Consider the following 19302-nt stretch of genomic DNA (forward strand, 5'->3'; position numbering starts at 1 on the left):
GACAATTCCGACCATTCCGTAAATTAGTGAGCGTTCCGACCATTCCGACCATTCATCATTCCGTAAATTAGTGTTACCCCAATTTTTCTTATTTTACTAACCAGCCAGCCTAAAATCCATGTGGACCAACCTGTTTGCTTTCACACTGTTCCATTCTTCTGCTTTTAGTGTTTCCTCAATTTATGCAGATACAAAGCAAGCAATAAGCAGGACAAAACAGGACAGTCAAATAATTTAGGTGCAAAATTTTTGATGGCAGCCCAAAAAATTTTCTTTTTTTTGCATTAACAATTAATGTTTCCATGCAATTGTTATTTGTGCTTAATAGGTTGTTGAACAATTGTATATAGGTAAAAATTGATAAACTAAGAAATGAAGCATATAAATTTTATAAAACAACTTGCCCATGGAGCTGTCATATTCTGTAGACTTGAGCTTTCGTAGGTCATTCTCCTTTCCCATATGGCAGATCAATATAGGACAAACTAGCGGGTTGGGTTCAGTTTTGATTATTTGATGCAATTTCTGTGGCTATTATGTATAAATGTAGCCACTTTCCAAAAGGCACTGAAAGGCTTGAAAAATGTGGAATGTGTCAAAATTTCAGTATCATATCTATTTTGGTTTGGGAGATAAGGTGATTGTTAAATTGTAACAGGCAATCTGAAGCCTTGTTATTGTCCTTTTAGGTTAATTATAATACTGAAAAACTCTTAATTTTAAATTACCTTCCAGACAGGTTTTTGCATAGGGACATAGGATTATGTACCATTTTGGTAGTAACTAGTGGGCAAAGGTACTGTGATTTATATGAAATACTTGAACTGCTTCTATTTCTTTTTGGTCTTTTTTGAAAATGTCTACAAGCACAGCTTCTGCATCAAAAAACCGAATGTTTGTCCCAAGTGAGCTTGCCCATCCAGCAAACATTAAAAAAATTAACCAAAGAAAACTGCAAGTTAAAAATTATCCGCATGCCAAAAAGTTGGAGAAAATTGGAAGTTATTCGTCCTGTAAGGTGGGTGATAGTTTTCTAATTTTACTCGATTTTTTCTCCGAAGTTTGTCTGACCCGTTTTGCCATTAAATGTTTGATGAATTTGGATGAAACTTACACTGATGATAGATATAGTTATGTGGATGTGCACTCTCCTTCTTTTGTCTAGATAACCCCAGTATTTACACTGCTAGCCCCATAAAGTGAGTGAGTTTTTACGCAGTGTCAAATTTGCTGAAAATTGGATAGCTTGTAGAACAGGGGTGGCCAACCAGCGGCTTGCAAGCCACATGCGGCTCTTTGCCTGGTTTTGTGCGGCTCTTAGGTTGTCGAAGTTTTGGGGCATTGTGGATATTTTGGTTAGTTTGTGGCTATTTTGCTTTTAAACAAACTTAGTATCGGTATGGCCACTTTATGCCAATGTTTGCTTCGGACAGCACAAAATTGGAAAAAAGTTCCGCCAGGTTACGTTTATCTCTTTTGCTATCATGTGGTGATAAAATTTTTCGGCATGTGTGTGTGCATGCCCGTACCTTGACCATGGCACATAAATTAGCTAGTGATATACAACTAAGTACAACACTACACATAAGTACTCGGTATCGACAGTATGTGGGTCATTCCATGTCAAACGTCCCAGAAAAATGGCAAAATGTAACCCACCCTCTCAGATTTTTATCAAATTTCATATGTCCATGCAGCTAGTTGCACTGATTTCAATAACAAAAAAATATTTGAAATCTATCAATGTTTCACGAAGTTATGACATTTTGAAAATATGTCAAATATGTGATCACTGCAGCGACGCGCATCAATGCTTTTTGATAATACTGTGTTTAAAATGTCATATTTCTTTCTAATTTGTATATTGTGGTCATTTTGGTAGGTTAGGTGAACCTTTAGGACATTCTCAATCACCTCATTACAGTTTTTCATGTTTTTGAAATATGGGTCAGTAATTGAGGGGGGTTCAGTTTGGGGGTATGCAAATGTGCATTCATGCGTAACGACAACTTTAAAAGCTCATATCTTGAAGAGCACACTAGCTAGAAAGTTAAGTAATGGCTCAAATGAAAGCTCTTGCTGAGTACTTTCCTTGTTCTTAATTTTATTATGCTTCTCTGTAATTTGTTTAAAGGAGGGTCATAATAAAACACAGGTTCATTTTTCAGATATTTTTGTGATACTGCGTCTATTATCTATACTTTATGTGCCCTAATTTGTTATTAAAAGTTGTTAAGATGCAAAAGTTTAGTGTAGGTGTCTCACTGGATACTGAATGCCACAAAAAGACATATCCAACACAAAAACAAGGTATTTTACCAATTGACTTTCTAACAGATGAAGAGCAAGTGCTTCTGAATATTCGAGTTACTGCTGATAAGGGTAATGAATGTTGTTTGGAGAACGTATGTATTTTCCACAGGTACAATTACATTGGTCGGCACCCTTCCTTGCAGAAGAAGTGTTGTGATCCTTTTCAAGTCCACAGTAAACCAGTCAAAAATCGTAATATACGTCCTATCACTTGGGAATATTACCAAAAATATAAAAATTACAATTTAAACATTGTACCGTGAAAAGGTGTGATTTTCCCTTTTGAGGTAGTCTTTTCTCTTGACCAGTTGCTTGGGTATCATTGTGGGGACTTGTATTTTTCTGCTATCGTACTGTCACTGTTCCTAATTTTTTTTCATTTTAGAGATAATGTTGTCAAAAGATTTTATTTTCATTTTGTCTTCATCTTTAGTGTCAGGTTGGTCTTGCTATAGGTCTACATCACTGACATTAAAAAAATTGGACATCTTTGCATGAAGGGTATCATGAATTTGACATAATTTTCTTTGCCCATAGAAAATGTTACTGCTTGAAGGCACACTATGCAACTTCACAGGTAATCACCTCAACGCTCTGTAAACTTTCATTAAGCTTGCTGAAAGATGCGTTTGCTTTAACAGTAAATGCAATGTTACATATTTCACTGTCAGTCGAACTCGAAGCTTCTTCATTTGATGATACATTTTGAAGGATAGTTTCTTTAAGTCTTTTTTTTCTGGTACAATATTTAAATTACAATTTTTATATTTTGGTAACATTCCCAAGTGAGTGGACGTATATTACGATTTTTGACTGGTTAACTGTGAACTTGAAAAGGATCACAACACTTCTTCTGCAAGAAAGGGTACCGACCAATGTAATTGTACCTGTGGAAAATACATACGTTCTTCAAACAACATTCATTACCCTTATCAGCAGCAACTCAAATATTCAGAAGCACTTGCTCTTCATCTGTTAGAAAGTCAATTGGTTAAATACCTAGTTTTTGTGTTGGATATGTCTTTTTGTGGCATTCAGTATCCAGTGAGACACCTGCACTACACTTTTGCATCTTAACAACTTTTAATAACAAATTAGGGCACATAAAGTATAGATAATAGACGCAGTATCACAAAAATATCCGAAAAATGAACCTGTGTTTTATTATGACCCTCCTTTAAACAAATTACAGAGAATCATCATAAAATTAAGAACAAGGAAAGTACTCAGCAAGAGCTTTCATTTGAGCCATTACTTAACTTTCTAGCTAGTGTGCTCTTCAAGATATGAGCTTTTAAAGTTGTTGTTACGCATGAATGCACATTCGCATACCCCCAAACTGAACCCCCTTTAATTACTGACCCATATTTCAAAAACATGAAAAACTGTAATGAGGTGATTGAGAATGTCCTAAAGGTTCACCTAACCTACTAAAATGACCACAATATACAAATTAGAAAGAAATATGACATTTTAAACACAGTATTATCAAAAAGCATTGATGCGCGTCGCTGCAGTGATCACATATTTGACATATTTTCAAAATGTCATAACTTCGTGAAACATTGATAGATTTCAAATATTTTTTTGTTATTGAAATCAGTGCAACTAGCTGCATGGACATATGAAATTTCATAAAAATCTGAGGGGGTGGGTTATATGGCCTGGGCAGTTGACATGGAATGACCCATGTACATGTGGTACTCGTACTCGGTACTCGCTTCAAAACCTGGTATCGTCCCATCACTAGAAACAAGTAATGTTATAAAAGATGGTGGCTAATATGGGACCCATTATAAGTTAAGTGTAGGGAATATATAAATGTTGCAAAATAAGTTATAGTGTATGTGCAGTGGCAAAATGTTCTAGGCCACCCTTTTAGTTTTAGTAAAAGTTAGTTTGGAAACAAATTAAAATGTTTGTAACCAATTAGTTTAAAATCTTTATTTTATTTCAAAAAGCAACCAAACATAAACATTTGACATACCCAATGTTTTGGCAAAACTTAAGCCCCTGTGCAAACTATTTGTGTATTGTCATTTTCACAGCTGATAATGCCTAACCATTTAAGGCAAGATTCTCAAACCTGACAGACAGTACCATTTGATGTTTTGTCAGTGGAAATGGCATAACAATTATAGCACACATTTAAAAGGATGAACTAGAAACTAAAGTAAAGATTTGCATCCATATGAAGAGCCAAACATTTGCCATGCAGGATATTGTTAAAATAATAAGCTTGTTGGATCAAATTATTATGGGTCCCCTTCCCTGAAGGGGACACATATTGTTTTTGTCCGTATTTCTTTTTTTCATTTTTCTTTTTCTAACGCAGATTTGTTCCCACGTTTTGGTCAAAAAAGAATGGTTCAAACTTTTTCAAATTTACACACATTATAGATATTGGTCTAAAGATGGTTCATGTGAATTTTGACCCCGTTTGATCCCTCGGTTCACCCACAGGCCCCCGAAACGTAAAATTTTTAACACTGGTTTGTAATGCTCATGTGGTAAAGAAAAAGTGCTTAAAATTTATTCAAATTTGGACATATGTTACTTATTAATCCAAACTTGATCCTCCAATAGTTTAACCCCGAATCACCCAGGGATTCACCCACAGGCCCCCGAAACGTACAATTTTTAACGCTGGTTTGTAACGCTCGTTTGGTAAAGAAGGAGTGCTTCAAATTTATTTAAATTTGGACATATGTTAGTTATCAATCTGAACTTGATCCTCTAGATGTTTGACCCCGAATTACCCAGCGGTTCACCCACAAGCCCCCGAAACGTAAATGTGTCTAACGCTCGTTTGGTCAAGAAATACACTGTAGACAAGTACCAAGAGAGTAACTCACTGGTTTATGATAGCGGGAGGGCTCAGCTTGACGTCGGACAGACGTTTTTACGAGACGTCGTTTCACACTGTTCAGAACTTTCTTTCGTCATAAGGTAGCGGTTTTTTATGACAATCTATTTAGGAGTCAATGCTCAAGGCATGTAAAAATTACGCTTAACGGTATTGTTGAACACTCAGTATGGCGTGCTATTGAAAACTGTGTCAAAAGGTCAAACAGTCGTTTGGCGTGTGCACCCTGAGAGGTTACTACAGGTCAATGGTACTCATTTTGGGAAACAAAGTTAAATGAAAAACAATTTGTTATGTATACACTTATAGCAAATTGCTTTTTAATTTAAAGTGTCTGTAACACAACTGTTACAGCTTTCTAAAAAAATTGTGTTCAAAACCCGACCTTGGACGACAATATCTGGGTCAAAGCAAGAGATTAAATTAAAGTATTTGTTACGTTTTTTTTTATGTTTTTGTAATTATATGACAATAATAGTGCAAAAAGAATACGAACAATTTTTTTATTGTTGGTTTAATGCTTTCTAAAAATTTGTCCTTAAGAATCTAAAAATCACCGCAACATTTGTTTACTGTAAATCCGCACAAACACGCGTCTGGGGACCCATTTGTTTTTGTTTACAAAAACAATCATACATGTAGATCAAATGATGTGTATAGTAAATTGGTAAATATCATATAGAATATATAAAATGGAAGTATATCAGAAAGCCACTCTTCTAGTTTTTTTATTCAATTTTTAATGACGTTCAAAATGATTTTAAACAGGTTGTATATTTCAGGATGATGGTTGCAAATGTATGGGATGGAAAGGTTTGCAAAAAAGTTCTCAAAGTGATGCTTCAAGCCGGGTAAGAATTTTTTTGATTTTGTTTAAGTGATATGTTGATGTTTGGCCACTGGTGCCCCTTACAGGAAGTGTGGCCAACCAGTTTAATCTTTGTTCTAACTGCCTCCACTGCAAGAACTACAACCATCACCTAAAAAACAAACGCTTGTTGTTGCATCACCAACATAGGCATACCTTGAGCAATTTAGCAGAATGCCTACTAAAGCCTGATAATTACGTGTACAGCCCCTATTATTTGTTTGAATGTTTATTACACAGGTTTATAGTGATGGGACGGGTACCCGGTACTCGGTACTCGGTATCGATGGTATCGAACGATTTCAGTGGTATCGATACTCGTACTCGGTATCGAAATATTTTGCCTCAGTTTTCGATACCAACGTGCGAGTAACGAAGGTCGGTTTATAACATAAGAATAGGGTAACTTTATGCCAATATTTGCTTCGGACAGCACAAAATTGGAAAAAAGTTTCGCCAGTTTATGTATATATATCTTTTTCTCTATCATACGGAGATTACATTTTTGTGCATGTGTGTATGCACGCCTGTACCCCAACCATGGCAGAAAAATTAGCCAGTGATATACAACTAAGTACAACACTACACTTAAGTACTCGGTACTCGGTACTCGGTACTCGGTACTCGGTACTCGGTACTCGGTACTCGGTACTCGGTACTCGGTACTCGGTACTCGGTACTCGGTATCGAAGGTATATACACGTGGTACTCGTACTCGGTATCGAAGGTATATACACGTGGTACTCGTACTCGGTATCGGTACTCGCTTCAAAACCTGGTATCGTCCCATCACTACAGGTTTATAGTTGTAAGAATACAATGAAATACGTGTCTCCATGTTAAGTGGTTATTAAATGGCCGTTGTTACCTTTGCCACTACTTGATGAGGGGTTACTGCAGGTCAGCTTATAAATATTGTAGAACACAGTTAGAAATAATTTGTCACTTTGTGACAACATGGCTTTCTAATTTTGACATGAACTAAACTTACAAAATATATACTACTTATCATGAGAATGCTGTAAAAAGAATGTGGATAATTAGTTTTATAGCTTGGGTTGATGCTTTTTACTAGTTTGTCCTTCAGAATCTAAAGCCACCTTTCTACTGTTGTTTGGGGTCCCTTAAAAAAGTTAACAGTTTGAATCAGAGTTGTGCTCTTAAAAATGCCTGGGATTTCACCTAATTTTAGTAAACCGAGTTTGTCTTGAAACAATTTTGTCTTTTCTGTTTTGCCCTTGCACAATTTATTGCTATTTTTTCAGCAAAACTTTGAATACATCAAAATGACTAGAGTGTAGCCTCCACAACACTGGTTTTACAAACAAGTTTTGGACACAATTAGCTACACAAAAGCTAAAGGATAAACTCCTATAGGTTTTAGTTTATTTGTTTTTCTGTTCTACTTAAGTACTTAAAATTCAACATGCTAATGGTGTAAATCAGTGCTTCCCAACCCTTTCCACCTCACGGCCCACTTTTTTTTTTTTTAATTTTTGGCAGACCACCGTTTCATATTGCGACAAAACCACAATGGAAAAAGAACAAAAAATAAGAAAGAAAAATAATAACCGCACAAGCAATACTTCTGTTAATCTGATTTAAAATGATGACATCAAGTCGGAGTTTATTGGGAGACAAGCTCACACGCAATGTAGCATTTAGTGTTTCAGTGTTAAGACTGTTTCGTGTCTTCGATTTCGTGATAGTTACTAATACAAGTAGTGTTGTGATGCGACAATCGCAGTTTAAATACTGTTGTGACGTGACAATTGTAGTTTGTTTGTGTGATAAAGCTTTGTTCAACGTGAAATCTTATACGGCTTTCGTAGTAGGTAATATTATATTTAAGAGCAGTGGTTCTTAACCAGGGGGGCGCAAGACATTTCCCGGGGGGGCCTGGGGCCAAAAGTCAAATTTATTTAACTTTGGACTCAAGTCCCCCTAAAATTTATTTTGCAAATGTACTGCGTTGTTTGAGAGCAGACAACAAACGGTATTTAAAAAGAAGCGAATATTATGATGCAATGCCTTATGAGGTAACACACATTTTGAATTATGACTTATGAGGCAGAGTTTTTAGTTGATCAGTATAGAACAGGGGTCACCAAACTTTTTCACAGCGGGCCGGATAATTTTGATATTCATGCGCGAGAGCCGCATGGCTTACAAGCCCTGACGCAGCCTTTTCCCAACCTGGCACTCGTGAGGCGATTTTGAAAAGACCGCACGGAGTTTATGTCTTTCCACAATCTTAGTATTCAGATGGTGCCGCTGTTTTATTGTAAAATTATGAAAAACAGAAAAGTGTCTCATTTACCAACTAATGCACCTTTATTCTATCACAAGGAACAAAAAAACCAATTGTTAACAATTACTGTTCTTTGCTTTTATCTGTGACATAACAAACTGCTTTTGGATCATACTTATGCCTTGTAAAATCCTGTTAGACCAGGTAAAATAAATACTAACATGCATTCTGCATGTTTGCACTATCTTTAAAGCCCCCGCTGCAATTTGGTGACCCCTGGTTTACAACATAGGATGAGAGACTTCTTGTAGTTCTATTGCTGCAAGTGTTTGAAAAAACAGCCGTTTTTGCCTGTTTCAGGGGGGAGTGAAGTGCCAGACAAACCTCTTACGGGGCGTGGACAAAAAAAAGTTAAGAACCGCTGTTTTAGAGTAATATAGTTAAACTTGAAAGTACGTTCTCACGAACTGTGTAACGTTTTTTAACTTTATATTGGTATTGTAATAGTTTAAAAAGCTTCGCGGCCCACTGGTGGGTCGCGGCCCACTGGTTGGGAAGCGCTGGTGTAAATGGAACATATTTCTGGCTTTTTCCAATTTTTAATTCCATAAAATAGAGTGCACACTTTTTACTATCTCACATTGATATTGTTTTTTATGTATGGACGCCAGGTTGTTTGAAGCTTGTATAAAAGTATTAATTAAAGTTTAGGTCTCTTTTTGATGAAAGATAGATCTTATCCTTTTTATATCATTCATTGATAGGCACAGGTATGAGTGAGTGTTTGACAGTTTTTAGTTTTTTTTCCAGGAAACTGCTGAAACAACAGAAAAATGTAAAGGTTGTGGTCACATGTTGTCATCTCATGTCAAGCATCTTGATACGATGAGTATGGAACCTTTGAATTATTTTTTTGACAATGGTTCGTTTTTAGTTTTTATGTGCTTTTTTGCAGAAGAAGATGAAGTTAACAGATTATTAAATATGATTGTTGACGTTGAAAATCTAGTTGTTTGTGTTCAAAAAGAGGAAGATACGGATACCAAGCAAGTTTATTTCTATTTATACAAGGTAAATTAGGAAAGTATAATATTTAGGACAGACATTTGCATGTCATCTGTTTATTGTTGCAGCTGCTTAGAAAATGCATTTTACAAACAAGCCGGCCTGTGATTGAGGGTCCCCTGGGTTCACCACCATTTAGCCAACCAAGCATTAGTAAAGCTGTAACCAACTTCATAATCTACAAATTTGGCCATCTACCACAAAAGGTAAGATCTCAACTTGAATTTTTGTACTACAACTATTTATTATCTTGTATAAACTGTAGTAACAGTACAACAGCCTGTTGGAAAACAAAAAAATGAAGTGTGTCACTTTTATGATCTCATTATGGGTCCTCTTCCACGAAGGGAAAACATTGTTTTTGTCCGTATTTTTTTTTCATTTTTCTGTCTAATGCTGGTTTGTGAGACACATTTGGTCAAGAAAGAGTGCTTTAAATTTATTCCAATTTACAGAGATGTTAGTTAATAATCCAAATTTGATCCTCCTGAAGTTTGACCCCGATTGACCCAGCAGTTTACCCACAAGCCCCCAAAACGATATTTTTAAAAATGGTTGTACTGACTAAAGTACATAATCTGAGAGTTTCATGCTTTGTTGGTTGGTGCAATGTAAGGTGTTCTAAAGAATTTTGTAACTTTTTATTGGATTTACCAATTTTCACCCTTTAAAACTCCGAAAGAATAAGTTTTAGTTTTAGGCCAGAAATACAAGCCCTAATGTGCTAAAATGTTAAACAATTATCTGCAGTAGGTTATTCATTTAGTATTAAAAATTCTGCCTTAATCGGCCAAATAGTTACTTTTACAGGCCAAATAGTTACTTTTACAGTCCATATTATGTGTACACTGTCAGTCAGATAGAAGTCTCAAATCTCAAGGGAGCAATTTATTGGTTTACGATTAAGGCGGGTGAATGCAGCGGGAGTGCTCAGGCGTTTTACGAGACAGTCGTTTCTGTGATTAGAAATCAGCTGTTTTTGCGCAGCTATGCTATGTTGTTTTATTAAGTTAGCACGATTTTTAGTTTTGAAAATTGTTTTCAAAACTGACCTTGAACGACAATATTTGGGTCAAAGCATGAGATTAAATTGAAAGTATTTTTCCCGTCCGTATTTGCTGTTTTTTTGTAATTATATGACAATAATGATGCAAAAAGAATACAGACAAAACTTAAAGTTGGGTTAATGCTTTTTGAAAGTTTTTCCCTAAAAATCTAAAAATAACCGGTTATTAAAAACAGTGGCTATTATGGGACCCAATATAAAATAAGTTTGGAGAATATATTAATGTTTCAAACAAGGTCATAGTGCAATGGCAAAATGTGCTGAGCTACCGTTTTAGTTTATTTATTTTCTTCCATGCCGTTTTTCGAGCCCTTTTTTGATACATGCCTTTAGAGGTCTGATATGTTTGCTAAAACGTGTGTTGTGAATGTGATCGTGATTTTATTCTGTTTTACTTGTTTAGAACTGATGATGCCATTATAGTGCCAAAACCGATTTTATGTTTAATTACATTGCCCAACTAAAATCACAGACTGATTTAAGTATACTGAAAGCTTCAGTTGAGTATAAACTTCAAGATATATTTTTAGGAATTTCAAGTGATGCATGAACTTGCCAAAATATTTCTTCTTTACTTGAACCAAGAAACTTTTGAAACACCCTCCACAAGAAAAGCAAGAAGTGGAGATATTCAAGAATACAAAATGAATTACACCAGGTAAACTGTTACTTCGTGTATTCAGTTATGTAGTGCCTTAAAACTGGCCATTTCTCATCGCAACAGTCAAAAGCAACCCTTAATCACTGTCATTGCAAGAAAAGCTTAACCTGTCGTGGTAATTATGGGTCCCCTTCCCTGAAGGGGACACATATTGATTTTACTCGATTTTGTTTTGTTTTTTTCTTTTTGTTTTTTTCCCAAAGTTTGTCCGACCCGTTTTTCCATCAAATGTTTGATGGATTTGGATGAAATTTACACAGATGGTAGATATAGGTATGTAGATGTGCATCCCACTTTGTTTATGTTGATTACCCCCAGTATTTACCCCGCTAGCCCCCTAAAATGGGTTATTTTCTACCTAAAATTTGTCCGACTCAATTTTGCATCAAACATTTAATGGATTAGGATAAAATTTACACAGATGGTAGATAAAGTTGTGTAGATGTGCATACCACTTCGTTTTTGTTGATAACCCCAGTATTTACCCCGCTAGCCCCCTAAAATGGGTAAGTTTGTAAACAATGTCGGAATTGGCTGAAATTTGGATAGCTTGCAGAGTATGACATTTATAGGTATCGATTGTTGTGTTCAACCCTTTAGCCCAAACATTTACCCCACAAGCCCCCAAAGTGTAAAACGTATTTGTATGTTACTGGGCACCACAAACGAAAAAATTCTGTGGCGCAATAGTCTTACAAGGGCAACCAGTTGTATGTTACTCGTTGGTGGGTTGCTTGGTGGACGTTTTTGCGCCATGGCAGTTAGAGGGTTGTTAACAGCCATATGACATCAGAAGCATTAACGGTTGTTGCTCAAAACACCTCTAGTGGTTGAAATTTTAAACATTGGCAGATTGGGCTGAAATTTTGCAGTACTATTGATTGAGTCATTGAGGTATTTTCATATTTTTTTAGTTTAGTGTCAAACCCCATTAGTTAGGCTAAAATTTGGGCAGCATGTGGACCATGGTTATCTCCTGAAATGCACTATTTTTAACTTTACATGTGTGGGGAACCATGAGAAAATAGGTTATAGTGTAAATGCAACAACAAAATGTGCTAAGCCACCCTTCTAGTTGATACATGATTGTATTGTGGGCTGATTTATTCACACAAAGTTTTAAAGGGCTTGTCTGCACAGTTTAAAGTTACACCTGTGTGGGCTGAATCACTTGTTAACTTGAAGTAGCCTTCTCTGTTATGAATAGTAGAAAGACTAATGCTTTGCATTGTGCAGGTGGTTATGTTACTGTCGGGTACCAAAATTTTGTGAGAGTCTCTCTGTTCATCTTCCTGTAGAGGTATTTGGAAGACCGTTTTTAAAATCCACCTTTTCCACTTTAAGAAGACGGGTATTGGATAATTTTCGTTCTGAAAAAGTTCATGTTCCTGCTGACAAACGTACTTTAATACTGTCACACTTTCCAAAGTAAGAGTCTCACAATAGATTATGTCGTACTGAGTCTCTGGTGACAATTTTTACGATATACTACACACATTTCAGATAGAAATTATACCAGCTTAAATTGTACAGGTTTTTGTCAATGTTGGAAGAGGAACTGAATGCTAGTAACTCACCAATTTGGGATGTTGACTTTTCGCAAATGCCTGCTCATATGCCTTTGCCATCACCACATTCTAATGATTCTGCAAGTATGCCTACTTGTCTAGATAAGATTTGTATGTAAAATAATTCATAAAAAATGAATTTACCTTGGGCAGACGAGTTATTTATCACTAGCCCTGGCACACCCGGAAGTTTTGGAAACTTGTTTACTATGACTTCACCAATTGGAATACCCCACACTCCAAGTGACAGTGGTCGAAACTTAAATTTGGGATCAATAACACCAGGTTTGTAATGGTGACCCTGTAGATAATGTTTTATATCTTAAACTGCTTTTTATAGGTAAAGATAGTAGTGTGAGGGGTGAAAAAAGAAAAATGACCGACAACAACATGATGGCTGATGATTCAAAACAACCTCGCTTTTCTGAAAATGACAGTGAAGTTTCATTTGAGGTACTAAATGAAGTGGTTGCCACAGTGACTGACCCTGTTCAAATGCTTGGACCTGAGGTAGGAAGTTTGTTCGTGAAAAGTGTGTAGATTACATCAATGCACATTTAAAATACTGTAAATTGGTGACAGTAAACTAGTGATGCACCGAACCCGCCTTAAAGAGTTCGGGCCGAAACCGAATATTCGGCCACAAGGCCGAATAAATTCGGCCGAATCAGGCCGAACCTAAAGTCCCCATTCTAATCGATGTTTTCACCCAAATGCCGTGTTGTTGATGAAAGTGAACTGGTTTATGACACTCCAAAATCACTTTCACAATGCGTATGCTATACTAAACTTCTAATAGTTTGCAGAAAACGTGGCTCGCATTTTTTGGATGCAACAATTAGTTAATTTATGACGTTTGACATTGGCAATATTGTCATTTGAGGCATTAATTTCATACAATCAAAAAGTTCGGTTTCGGCTGAATTTTAAAATAAGTTCGGGCCGAAACCGAAACATTGAAAAACGGCGTATTCGGCCGAAATGTTTCGGCCAACCGAAACTTCGGTGCATCACTACAGTAAACCTTTATTAAATTAAGTGGTAGTGCATATGAATGTAAAGTCTGTGCCATTTTCTATTTCATTTCAGGATCATTTCATGTGTCAATAATGTGTCCAGTTGTGATTAACAGCTGCACAATTTCCTTTTATGGTCAAGGTTACTAATATGCGTTAATAAAAAATGTTTTATTTTATTTTATTTTGTGACATTTGTGACCAGGGTGACTCAATGATTTGACCACAAGACCCATAAATGTAAAATATTCAAACTACCATAAATGCTAAAGTACATGACTTTCAGTTTCATGCCTTGCTGATTAAGACATTGCTAAGTTTTTAGCTTATAACTTTAATTTAGATTCACCTATTTTTTTTCACTTTATCCCAACATATTTTTGTTCCGTGTCATTTGGAACAAAATTATAAGGTTGAATGTGATGGAATGTTATAAGTCTGGTCATTGTTGCTTGTTGTGAAATGTCCAATCGTCTGTCTGATTACCACCACAACCCACAATATGCGTCAAAACGCTGAGTTGCTCCAGACCAAGATTTAATATGAATGTTATGACATAAATTATTGCTAAACTGTCTTGGCTAGAGAATGCACGAGGTTGCTGCAGGTCAACACATTTGTGATGTAAAACACAATTGACAGTGGTTTGTTAAATGGTTAAACATTTACCACAGAAAGGGTTTAATTTTAAAATGATATGAACAAATATCAATCCACGTTTTCCTATATATCTGACAAAAACATTGTTGTTGAACATAAAACACAAACTGCCAAACCATTGTTACCAAAATCTTGTTGAAGCATTATTAAATGGTCATTGTTGGTATAATTACCGCACACTGCAAAACCTTTGCCACAATGTGGTTTAGTGCAGTATTTCCCAACCTATGAGTCACCGGAAAGTTCTGTTGCGTTTTTGTGACAGAATATCTTTTTTTTACTTTCGTAGTGTTATTTTTTTATTTCCCAAGGTATTAAATTTGCCCAATAATAACTACTTGGTGTGATAATGGTTAATTCTGTTTGTGGCACGTTATGAGTTAAACAAATTGTTAAACATGACGTATAGTATTTAAATGTATCTTTAAGTCACTTTTGTATTCATTTTTTAGGCAGCTCACTTTTCCTCACAATCTGCTCGTGATGAAGCAGCTCGACAAGAGGAGAGAAGAGGTTTGATTGAATTCCATGTTATTTCAAATTCAACTGATGCTACGAAACAGACCTTGACATGGCTAGTTGAAATACAAAATGTGTTTGCTCGCCAACTGCCTAGAATGCCCAGAGATTATATCGCAAGACTGGTGTTTGACACAAGACATCGTACACTTGCTTTGGGTAATTTAAAGTTTTGTGCTTTGTTGTAGGATTATTCCTAACTAGATCCTAACTAAATTTCATCCCCAAAATGACATTGGTAAAGCACTACAAAATTTTATCCAATAAAAGCGCCAGTAATATATGTGAACAGCCAAACACTGGTTCATTCATGCACATGTAATAATATGCTACAAGTGGTTAAAATGGAGATGTTTCACAAAGAATAAAATTTCAGTAAAAGACTCCAGAGTGATAGGAGGAATTTGCTTTCGTATGTTTCCATCCCAGCACTTTAGTGAAATCGTATTTTGTGCTGTTACATCAAATGAGCAAGTCAAAGGATATGGAACACATTTGATGAACCATTTGAAGGAATATCATATTAAACAGGTTTGCTGATAGTGTCCAGCAGTACATGTGAAAAACTTTCTCATTTTAATTGAGACTTTATTTTGCAGAATGTGCTTCATTTTTTGACATATGCTGATGAGTATGCCATAGGGTACTTTAAAAAACAAGGTTTTAGCAAAGAAATAAATGTGCCACGATCAGGATATGTTGGATACATCAAAGACTACGAGGGTGCCACACTAATGGGATGTGAGCTAAATACAAGAATTCCCTACACAGAATTTAGTAATATTATTCGCAAGCAAAAAGAGGTAAATATGACAATATTTATAACATATAACAAGTAAATGTAATAAGAGGTGGCAGATTTGGAGTTAGCAACATGTCAAGCTACCACTTGATAATGATTGGTATGTTTAACACTTTAGTCCAAGCATTTCAATTAGAGTAGTGTATTTTAAACTTAGACTCTTTTGATTGAGCAGTATCTGACCCTCTGACATGCAGCATACTTATCGAAGACCACTTTCTTTTTTAAGTATAACTCAATAATGGAAACCTGTTTCCATATTTAGTGTATTTTAAATATTGCTAGCTCATGACACATTAAATTTTTACAGATATTAAAAAAACTGATTGAGAAAAAGCAACAACAAATCAATCAGATTTACTCTGGTTTGTCATGCTTTAAAGATGGTGTTCGACAGATTCCGGTGGAAAGCATACTGGGAATAAGTAATTAAATGTGTATGTTACCTTAAATTTGTTTTTCGCTAAACGAAAATACTACGGCAGGAAACACAGGTTGGGAAAATATGAAAAATAGAGAGAAAAAGCAAGTCCATGACAGTATTGATTGTCTTTTTAATCCACTCAAATCCATTGTACAAAGTCTTAAGGTAAGTGTTTCCTGACGGGAGTACATACTGTTTCTTGTCAGTTTCGTTATTTTTTTTTTGTCTTACACTAGTGTCTTCGACATTTTTTTGTCAAGAAAGGGTGGTGTAATTATTTTGTAACTTTTAGTTGAATTCTTTCCTTTATTTGTTTTTCTGTTCATGGGCCCTTTGAGGCAGGGGTCACCAAACTTTTTTCACTGCGGGCGGATAAGTTTAAAATGATTCGCGCAGGCCGCATTGTTTACATGCATTAACGACTGTTTCTTAGTCCGCAAGGCGATTTTTATAGGGTCGCCAAGATATGGTCTTTCTACAATCCTGTTTAAAATCTATAGATCCAACCATAGGCGCCGAGTTTTACAAAAATGCAAGGTGTCGATCGTAAAATATGACGTCACTAATGAGTGCAATCACAAGAACTCAAAGCCCAAACTTTCCACAGAATGCAAAGTTCTTCATAATTTTATAAAAAAAACGATATATTTGAAATAATATATAGTTTGCAATTGCAACACGTTGCTGTAACGGTTGTCATCGGTTTAGCAACGTTTAAAAAATCTTTCGTCAACTTGTTGCTGCTTTTTATCCTGAGATAACTATTTACTACGACACGTTTGCATTATACAGGATAATGACCAAACATTCACTGGCAGACATTTGTGTGTTTGACGTCATAAACAAGGCACAAACCTAAGAATGTTGCAGTTTTAAGCCACGTTTTGTGGCTATTACGCCAGTACACTTGTTTTAAAAAAATTGGTTATAATTTTCTTCAAATTTGATAATTTTTCGCAAAATACCGCTACAAACAAACCAAAATATCCACGGTGGCCGCCATCGTGCTTTAGAAATCCAAGGTGGCGGCGCCACCCCGCCACCGCCACCGCCTACTCGGCTCCTATGGATCCAACTGTTAAATTGTATGCTTAGTCTCATCTTGCGAGCAATGCTTGTATATTACGTCACTTGTAACAAAAGAAGGCAATTGTTTGCGCATAATTAACATATCAACTCTACATATCGCGACAGGAAAACTTTTTTAAGGAGAAGGCTAAATTGAATTTTGGATGTTACAAAGTTATCAATACATTTGGTAAACCAAAAATGTGGTCCGGGTCGTAGTTTGGTGACCCCTGGTTTAAGATATCACCGCTGAAACTTTCAGTACACTAAAATTAGTATGTATATATTTTTGGCAAACAATACAGATGTCGAACATGGCAGCATAAGTACTGAAAAGAAAATATATCAAGATATGAAATGATTACAAAGAAAAAAGATTGCCAGAATAAAACCTAATAAAAGTGTGTTACAGTCAGGGTGTATCCAGGAATTTTAAGAGGAGTGGGATCCAACATTTTAATTTGGGAATTTCCTTAATGACGCTCTCGTCATTTAGTTCTGCTTCCGAAAGTTACCCAGCATACAAATGTGCTGGACCGCACGCAAGTACTTAATTTACACGTCAAACGGCCAGTTGTTTTTTTAAAGCCTATTTCGCTTTCTAGTTCAAAATGACGCGTTAAACTGCCGAACGCTTTTTATGGGTTCAATCAAGGGGATGTTGTTTTTTCTTCGTATTTCTTTTTTCAGGAAAGAATGCCTCAAATTTGGACAGATGATAGTTATTAATCCAAATTTGATCCTCCTAAAATTTGACCCCGAATGAATCAGTGGTTCACCCACAGGCCCCAAAAACGTAAATTTTGTAAAAAACGGTTGTACTAAAGCATATCATCCAAGAAAGGGGTCGGCAACATGGCACGCGTGCCAACCTTGCTACTCAGAAAAATGGTGGCACGCGAAGTCATTGCCACATGGAAGATCTAGTTTCATGCTTTGTTGGTTGGTGCAATGTAAGATATTCTAAAAAATTTTTAACTTTCAATGGATTCTTAAACTCCGAAATAATCGGTTTCAGTTTTAGGTCAGAAATACAAGTCCTAATGTGCTGAAATTGTAAACAATTGTTTGCAGTAGGTTACTCGTTTAGTATTAAAATTTTTGCCTTAATCGGCCAAATAGTTACCTTTACAGCCTATGGCATGTGTATATTTTGATGCAACGTGAAGTTCGTCAAAGTTGAAGTAAAATTTATGACACGTTTGATATTAAGGTTGTAGCAGGCCAGCGCATCATAAATAGAAAAGATGACAGACCGACTAAAAAAATATGGACATACTAGCTACGTGACGTTAAAACCTGAGAAGAGTCTCAGCTTATCCCAGACCTCTGACAAGCCTAAATAAGACGTTTTTCCTTTCAGAACCACAGCAGTGCTTGGCCATTTTTAGAACCTGTAAAAAAATCTGAAGTACCCGACTATTATGATGTGATCAAAACACCAATGGGTGATTACTGTGGTACATGCATGGAATTGAACATTTTTCTTACCCAATTACATTTATCAGATTTGAAGACCTTGAGTGAGCGAATTCGTCAAAAACAATATTCCACCCGACAATCGTTCATTGCTGACGCACAATTAATATTTGACAACTGCCGTTTGTTCAATTCCATGGATTCGGATTACTACAAATGTGCTAATGTTCTTGAAAGTTTCTTTTATAATAAGTTGCGAGATCATGGTTTGTACGATAAATGACCGCCACCTGGTGACAAAAGTATTTTGCATCGTTTCTATCTTTCTTAAAAGAAGTAATAAAAGTGTGGCCATATTCTAGTTTTTTGCGGTAGGGATGTGCAAACACTCAAGTCAATTTTGAAAGGTGGATGAGTTAATAGAATCCTGTTGAAGCAAATTGATATATTATTACATTTGAAAGCACCCAAATAAGCGATGAAAGCAAGTTGTATATTATTCAAAACAGAAATCAAATTGCAAAAACCTTTATCGTCGATCCAAAAGCGATTAAGCGGATATGTTAGTCAGCAGCGCGTTGTGCCTGTGATAAAGTAGGTACTCAAAGTTTGAACTTTTTTTGGTCGGTTTGCCTTTGAACCGGATTAAAACCGAAGTGTTTCTTACATGCAATTAAATGCCGAAAAACGCTTTTTTTTGTAAAAGTTACGAAACATGTCGGACATCCTTGATATA

The 19302-nt window shown here is 35.9% G+C and overlaps 1 protein-coding gene across 3 annotated transcripts; it reads left to right on the forward strand.

Moving 5' to 3' along the window:
• Positions 1–718: 718 nt before the first annotated feature.
• Positions 719–18927, forward strand: LOC145228056 (histone acetyltransferase KAT2A-like). Of its 3 annotated transcripts, none has more exons than XM_080093030.1 (17): positions 719–1018; positions 5962–6030; positions 9109–9187; positions 9233–9369; positions 9432–9569; positions 10960–11087; positions 12327–12518; positions 12624–12742; positions 12812–12943; positions 12999–13168; positions 14787–15012; positions 15230–15384; positions 15453–15656; positions 15966–16080; positions 16141–16244; positions 18511–18595; positions 18656–18927. In XM_080093030.1, the coding sequence occupies exons 1-17, from the start codon at positions 857–859 to the stop codon at positions 18847–18849; spliced, it is 2409 nt and encodes an 802-aa protein (XP_079949156.1). In that variant the 5' UTR covers positions 719–856; the 3' UTR covers positions 18850–18927. The 3 variants fall into 3 exon arrangements, with proteins under 3 accessions (XP_079949156.1, XP_079949157.1, XP_079949158.1); XM_080093031.1 differs by having other exon boundaries at positions 9254–9369; XM_080093032.1 differs by lacking the exons at positions 18511–18595; positions 18656–18927 and adding an exon at positions 17560–17789.
• The last annotated feature ends 375 nt before the right edge of the window (positions 18928–19302 follow it).

This window comes from Phallusia mammillata, chromosome 5 (genome assembly GCF_965637545.1).
Source record: "Phallusia mammillata chromosome 5, kaPhaMamm4.hap1.1, whole genome shotgun sequence".
Taxonomy (NCBI): Eukaryota; Metazoa; Chordata; class Ascidiacea; order Phlebobranchia; family Ascidiidae; genus Phallusia; species Phallusia mammillata.

Bases quoted from the DNA above. Each gene is read 5' to 3' on its own strand.
- LOC145228056 (XM_080093030.1), top strand. From the start codon at position 857: ATGTCTACAAGCACAGCTTCTGCATCAAAAAACCGAATGTTTGTCCCA. The intron at 12,519-12,623 runs GTAAGAGTCTCA...TAAATTGTACAG, and splicing joins ATACTGTCACACTTTCCAAA to GTTTTTGTCAATGTTGGAAG. The intron at 16,245-18,510 runs GTAAGTGTTTCC...TTTTCCTTTCAG, and splicing joins CCATTGTACAAAGTCTTAAG to AACCACAGCAGTGCTTGGCC.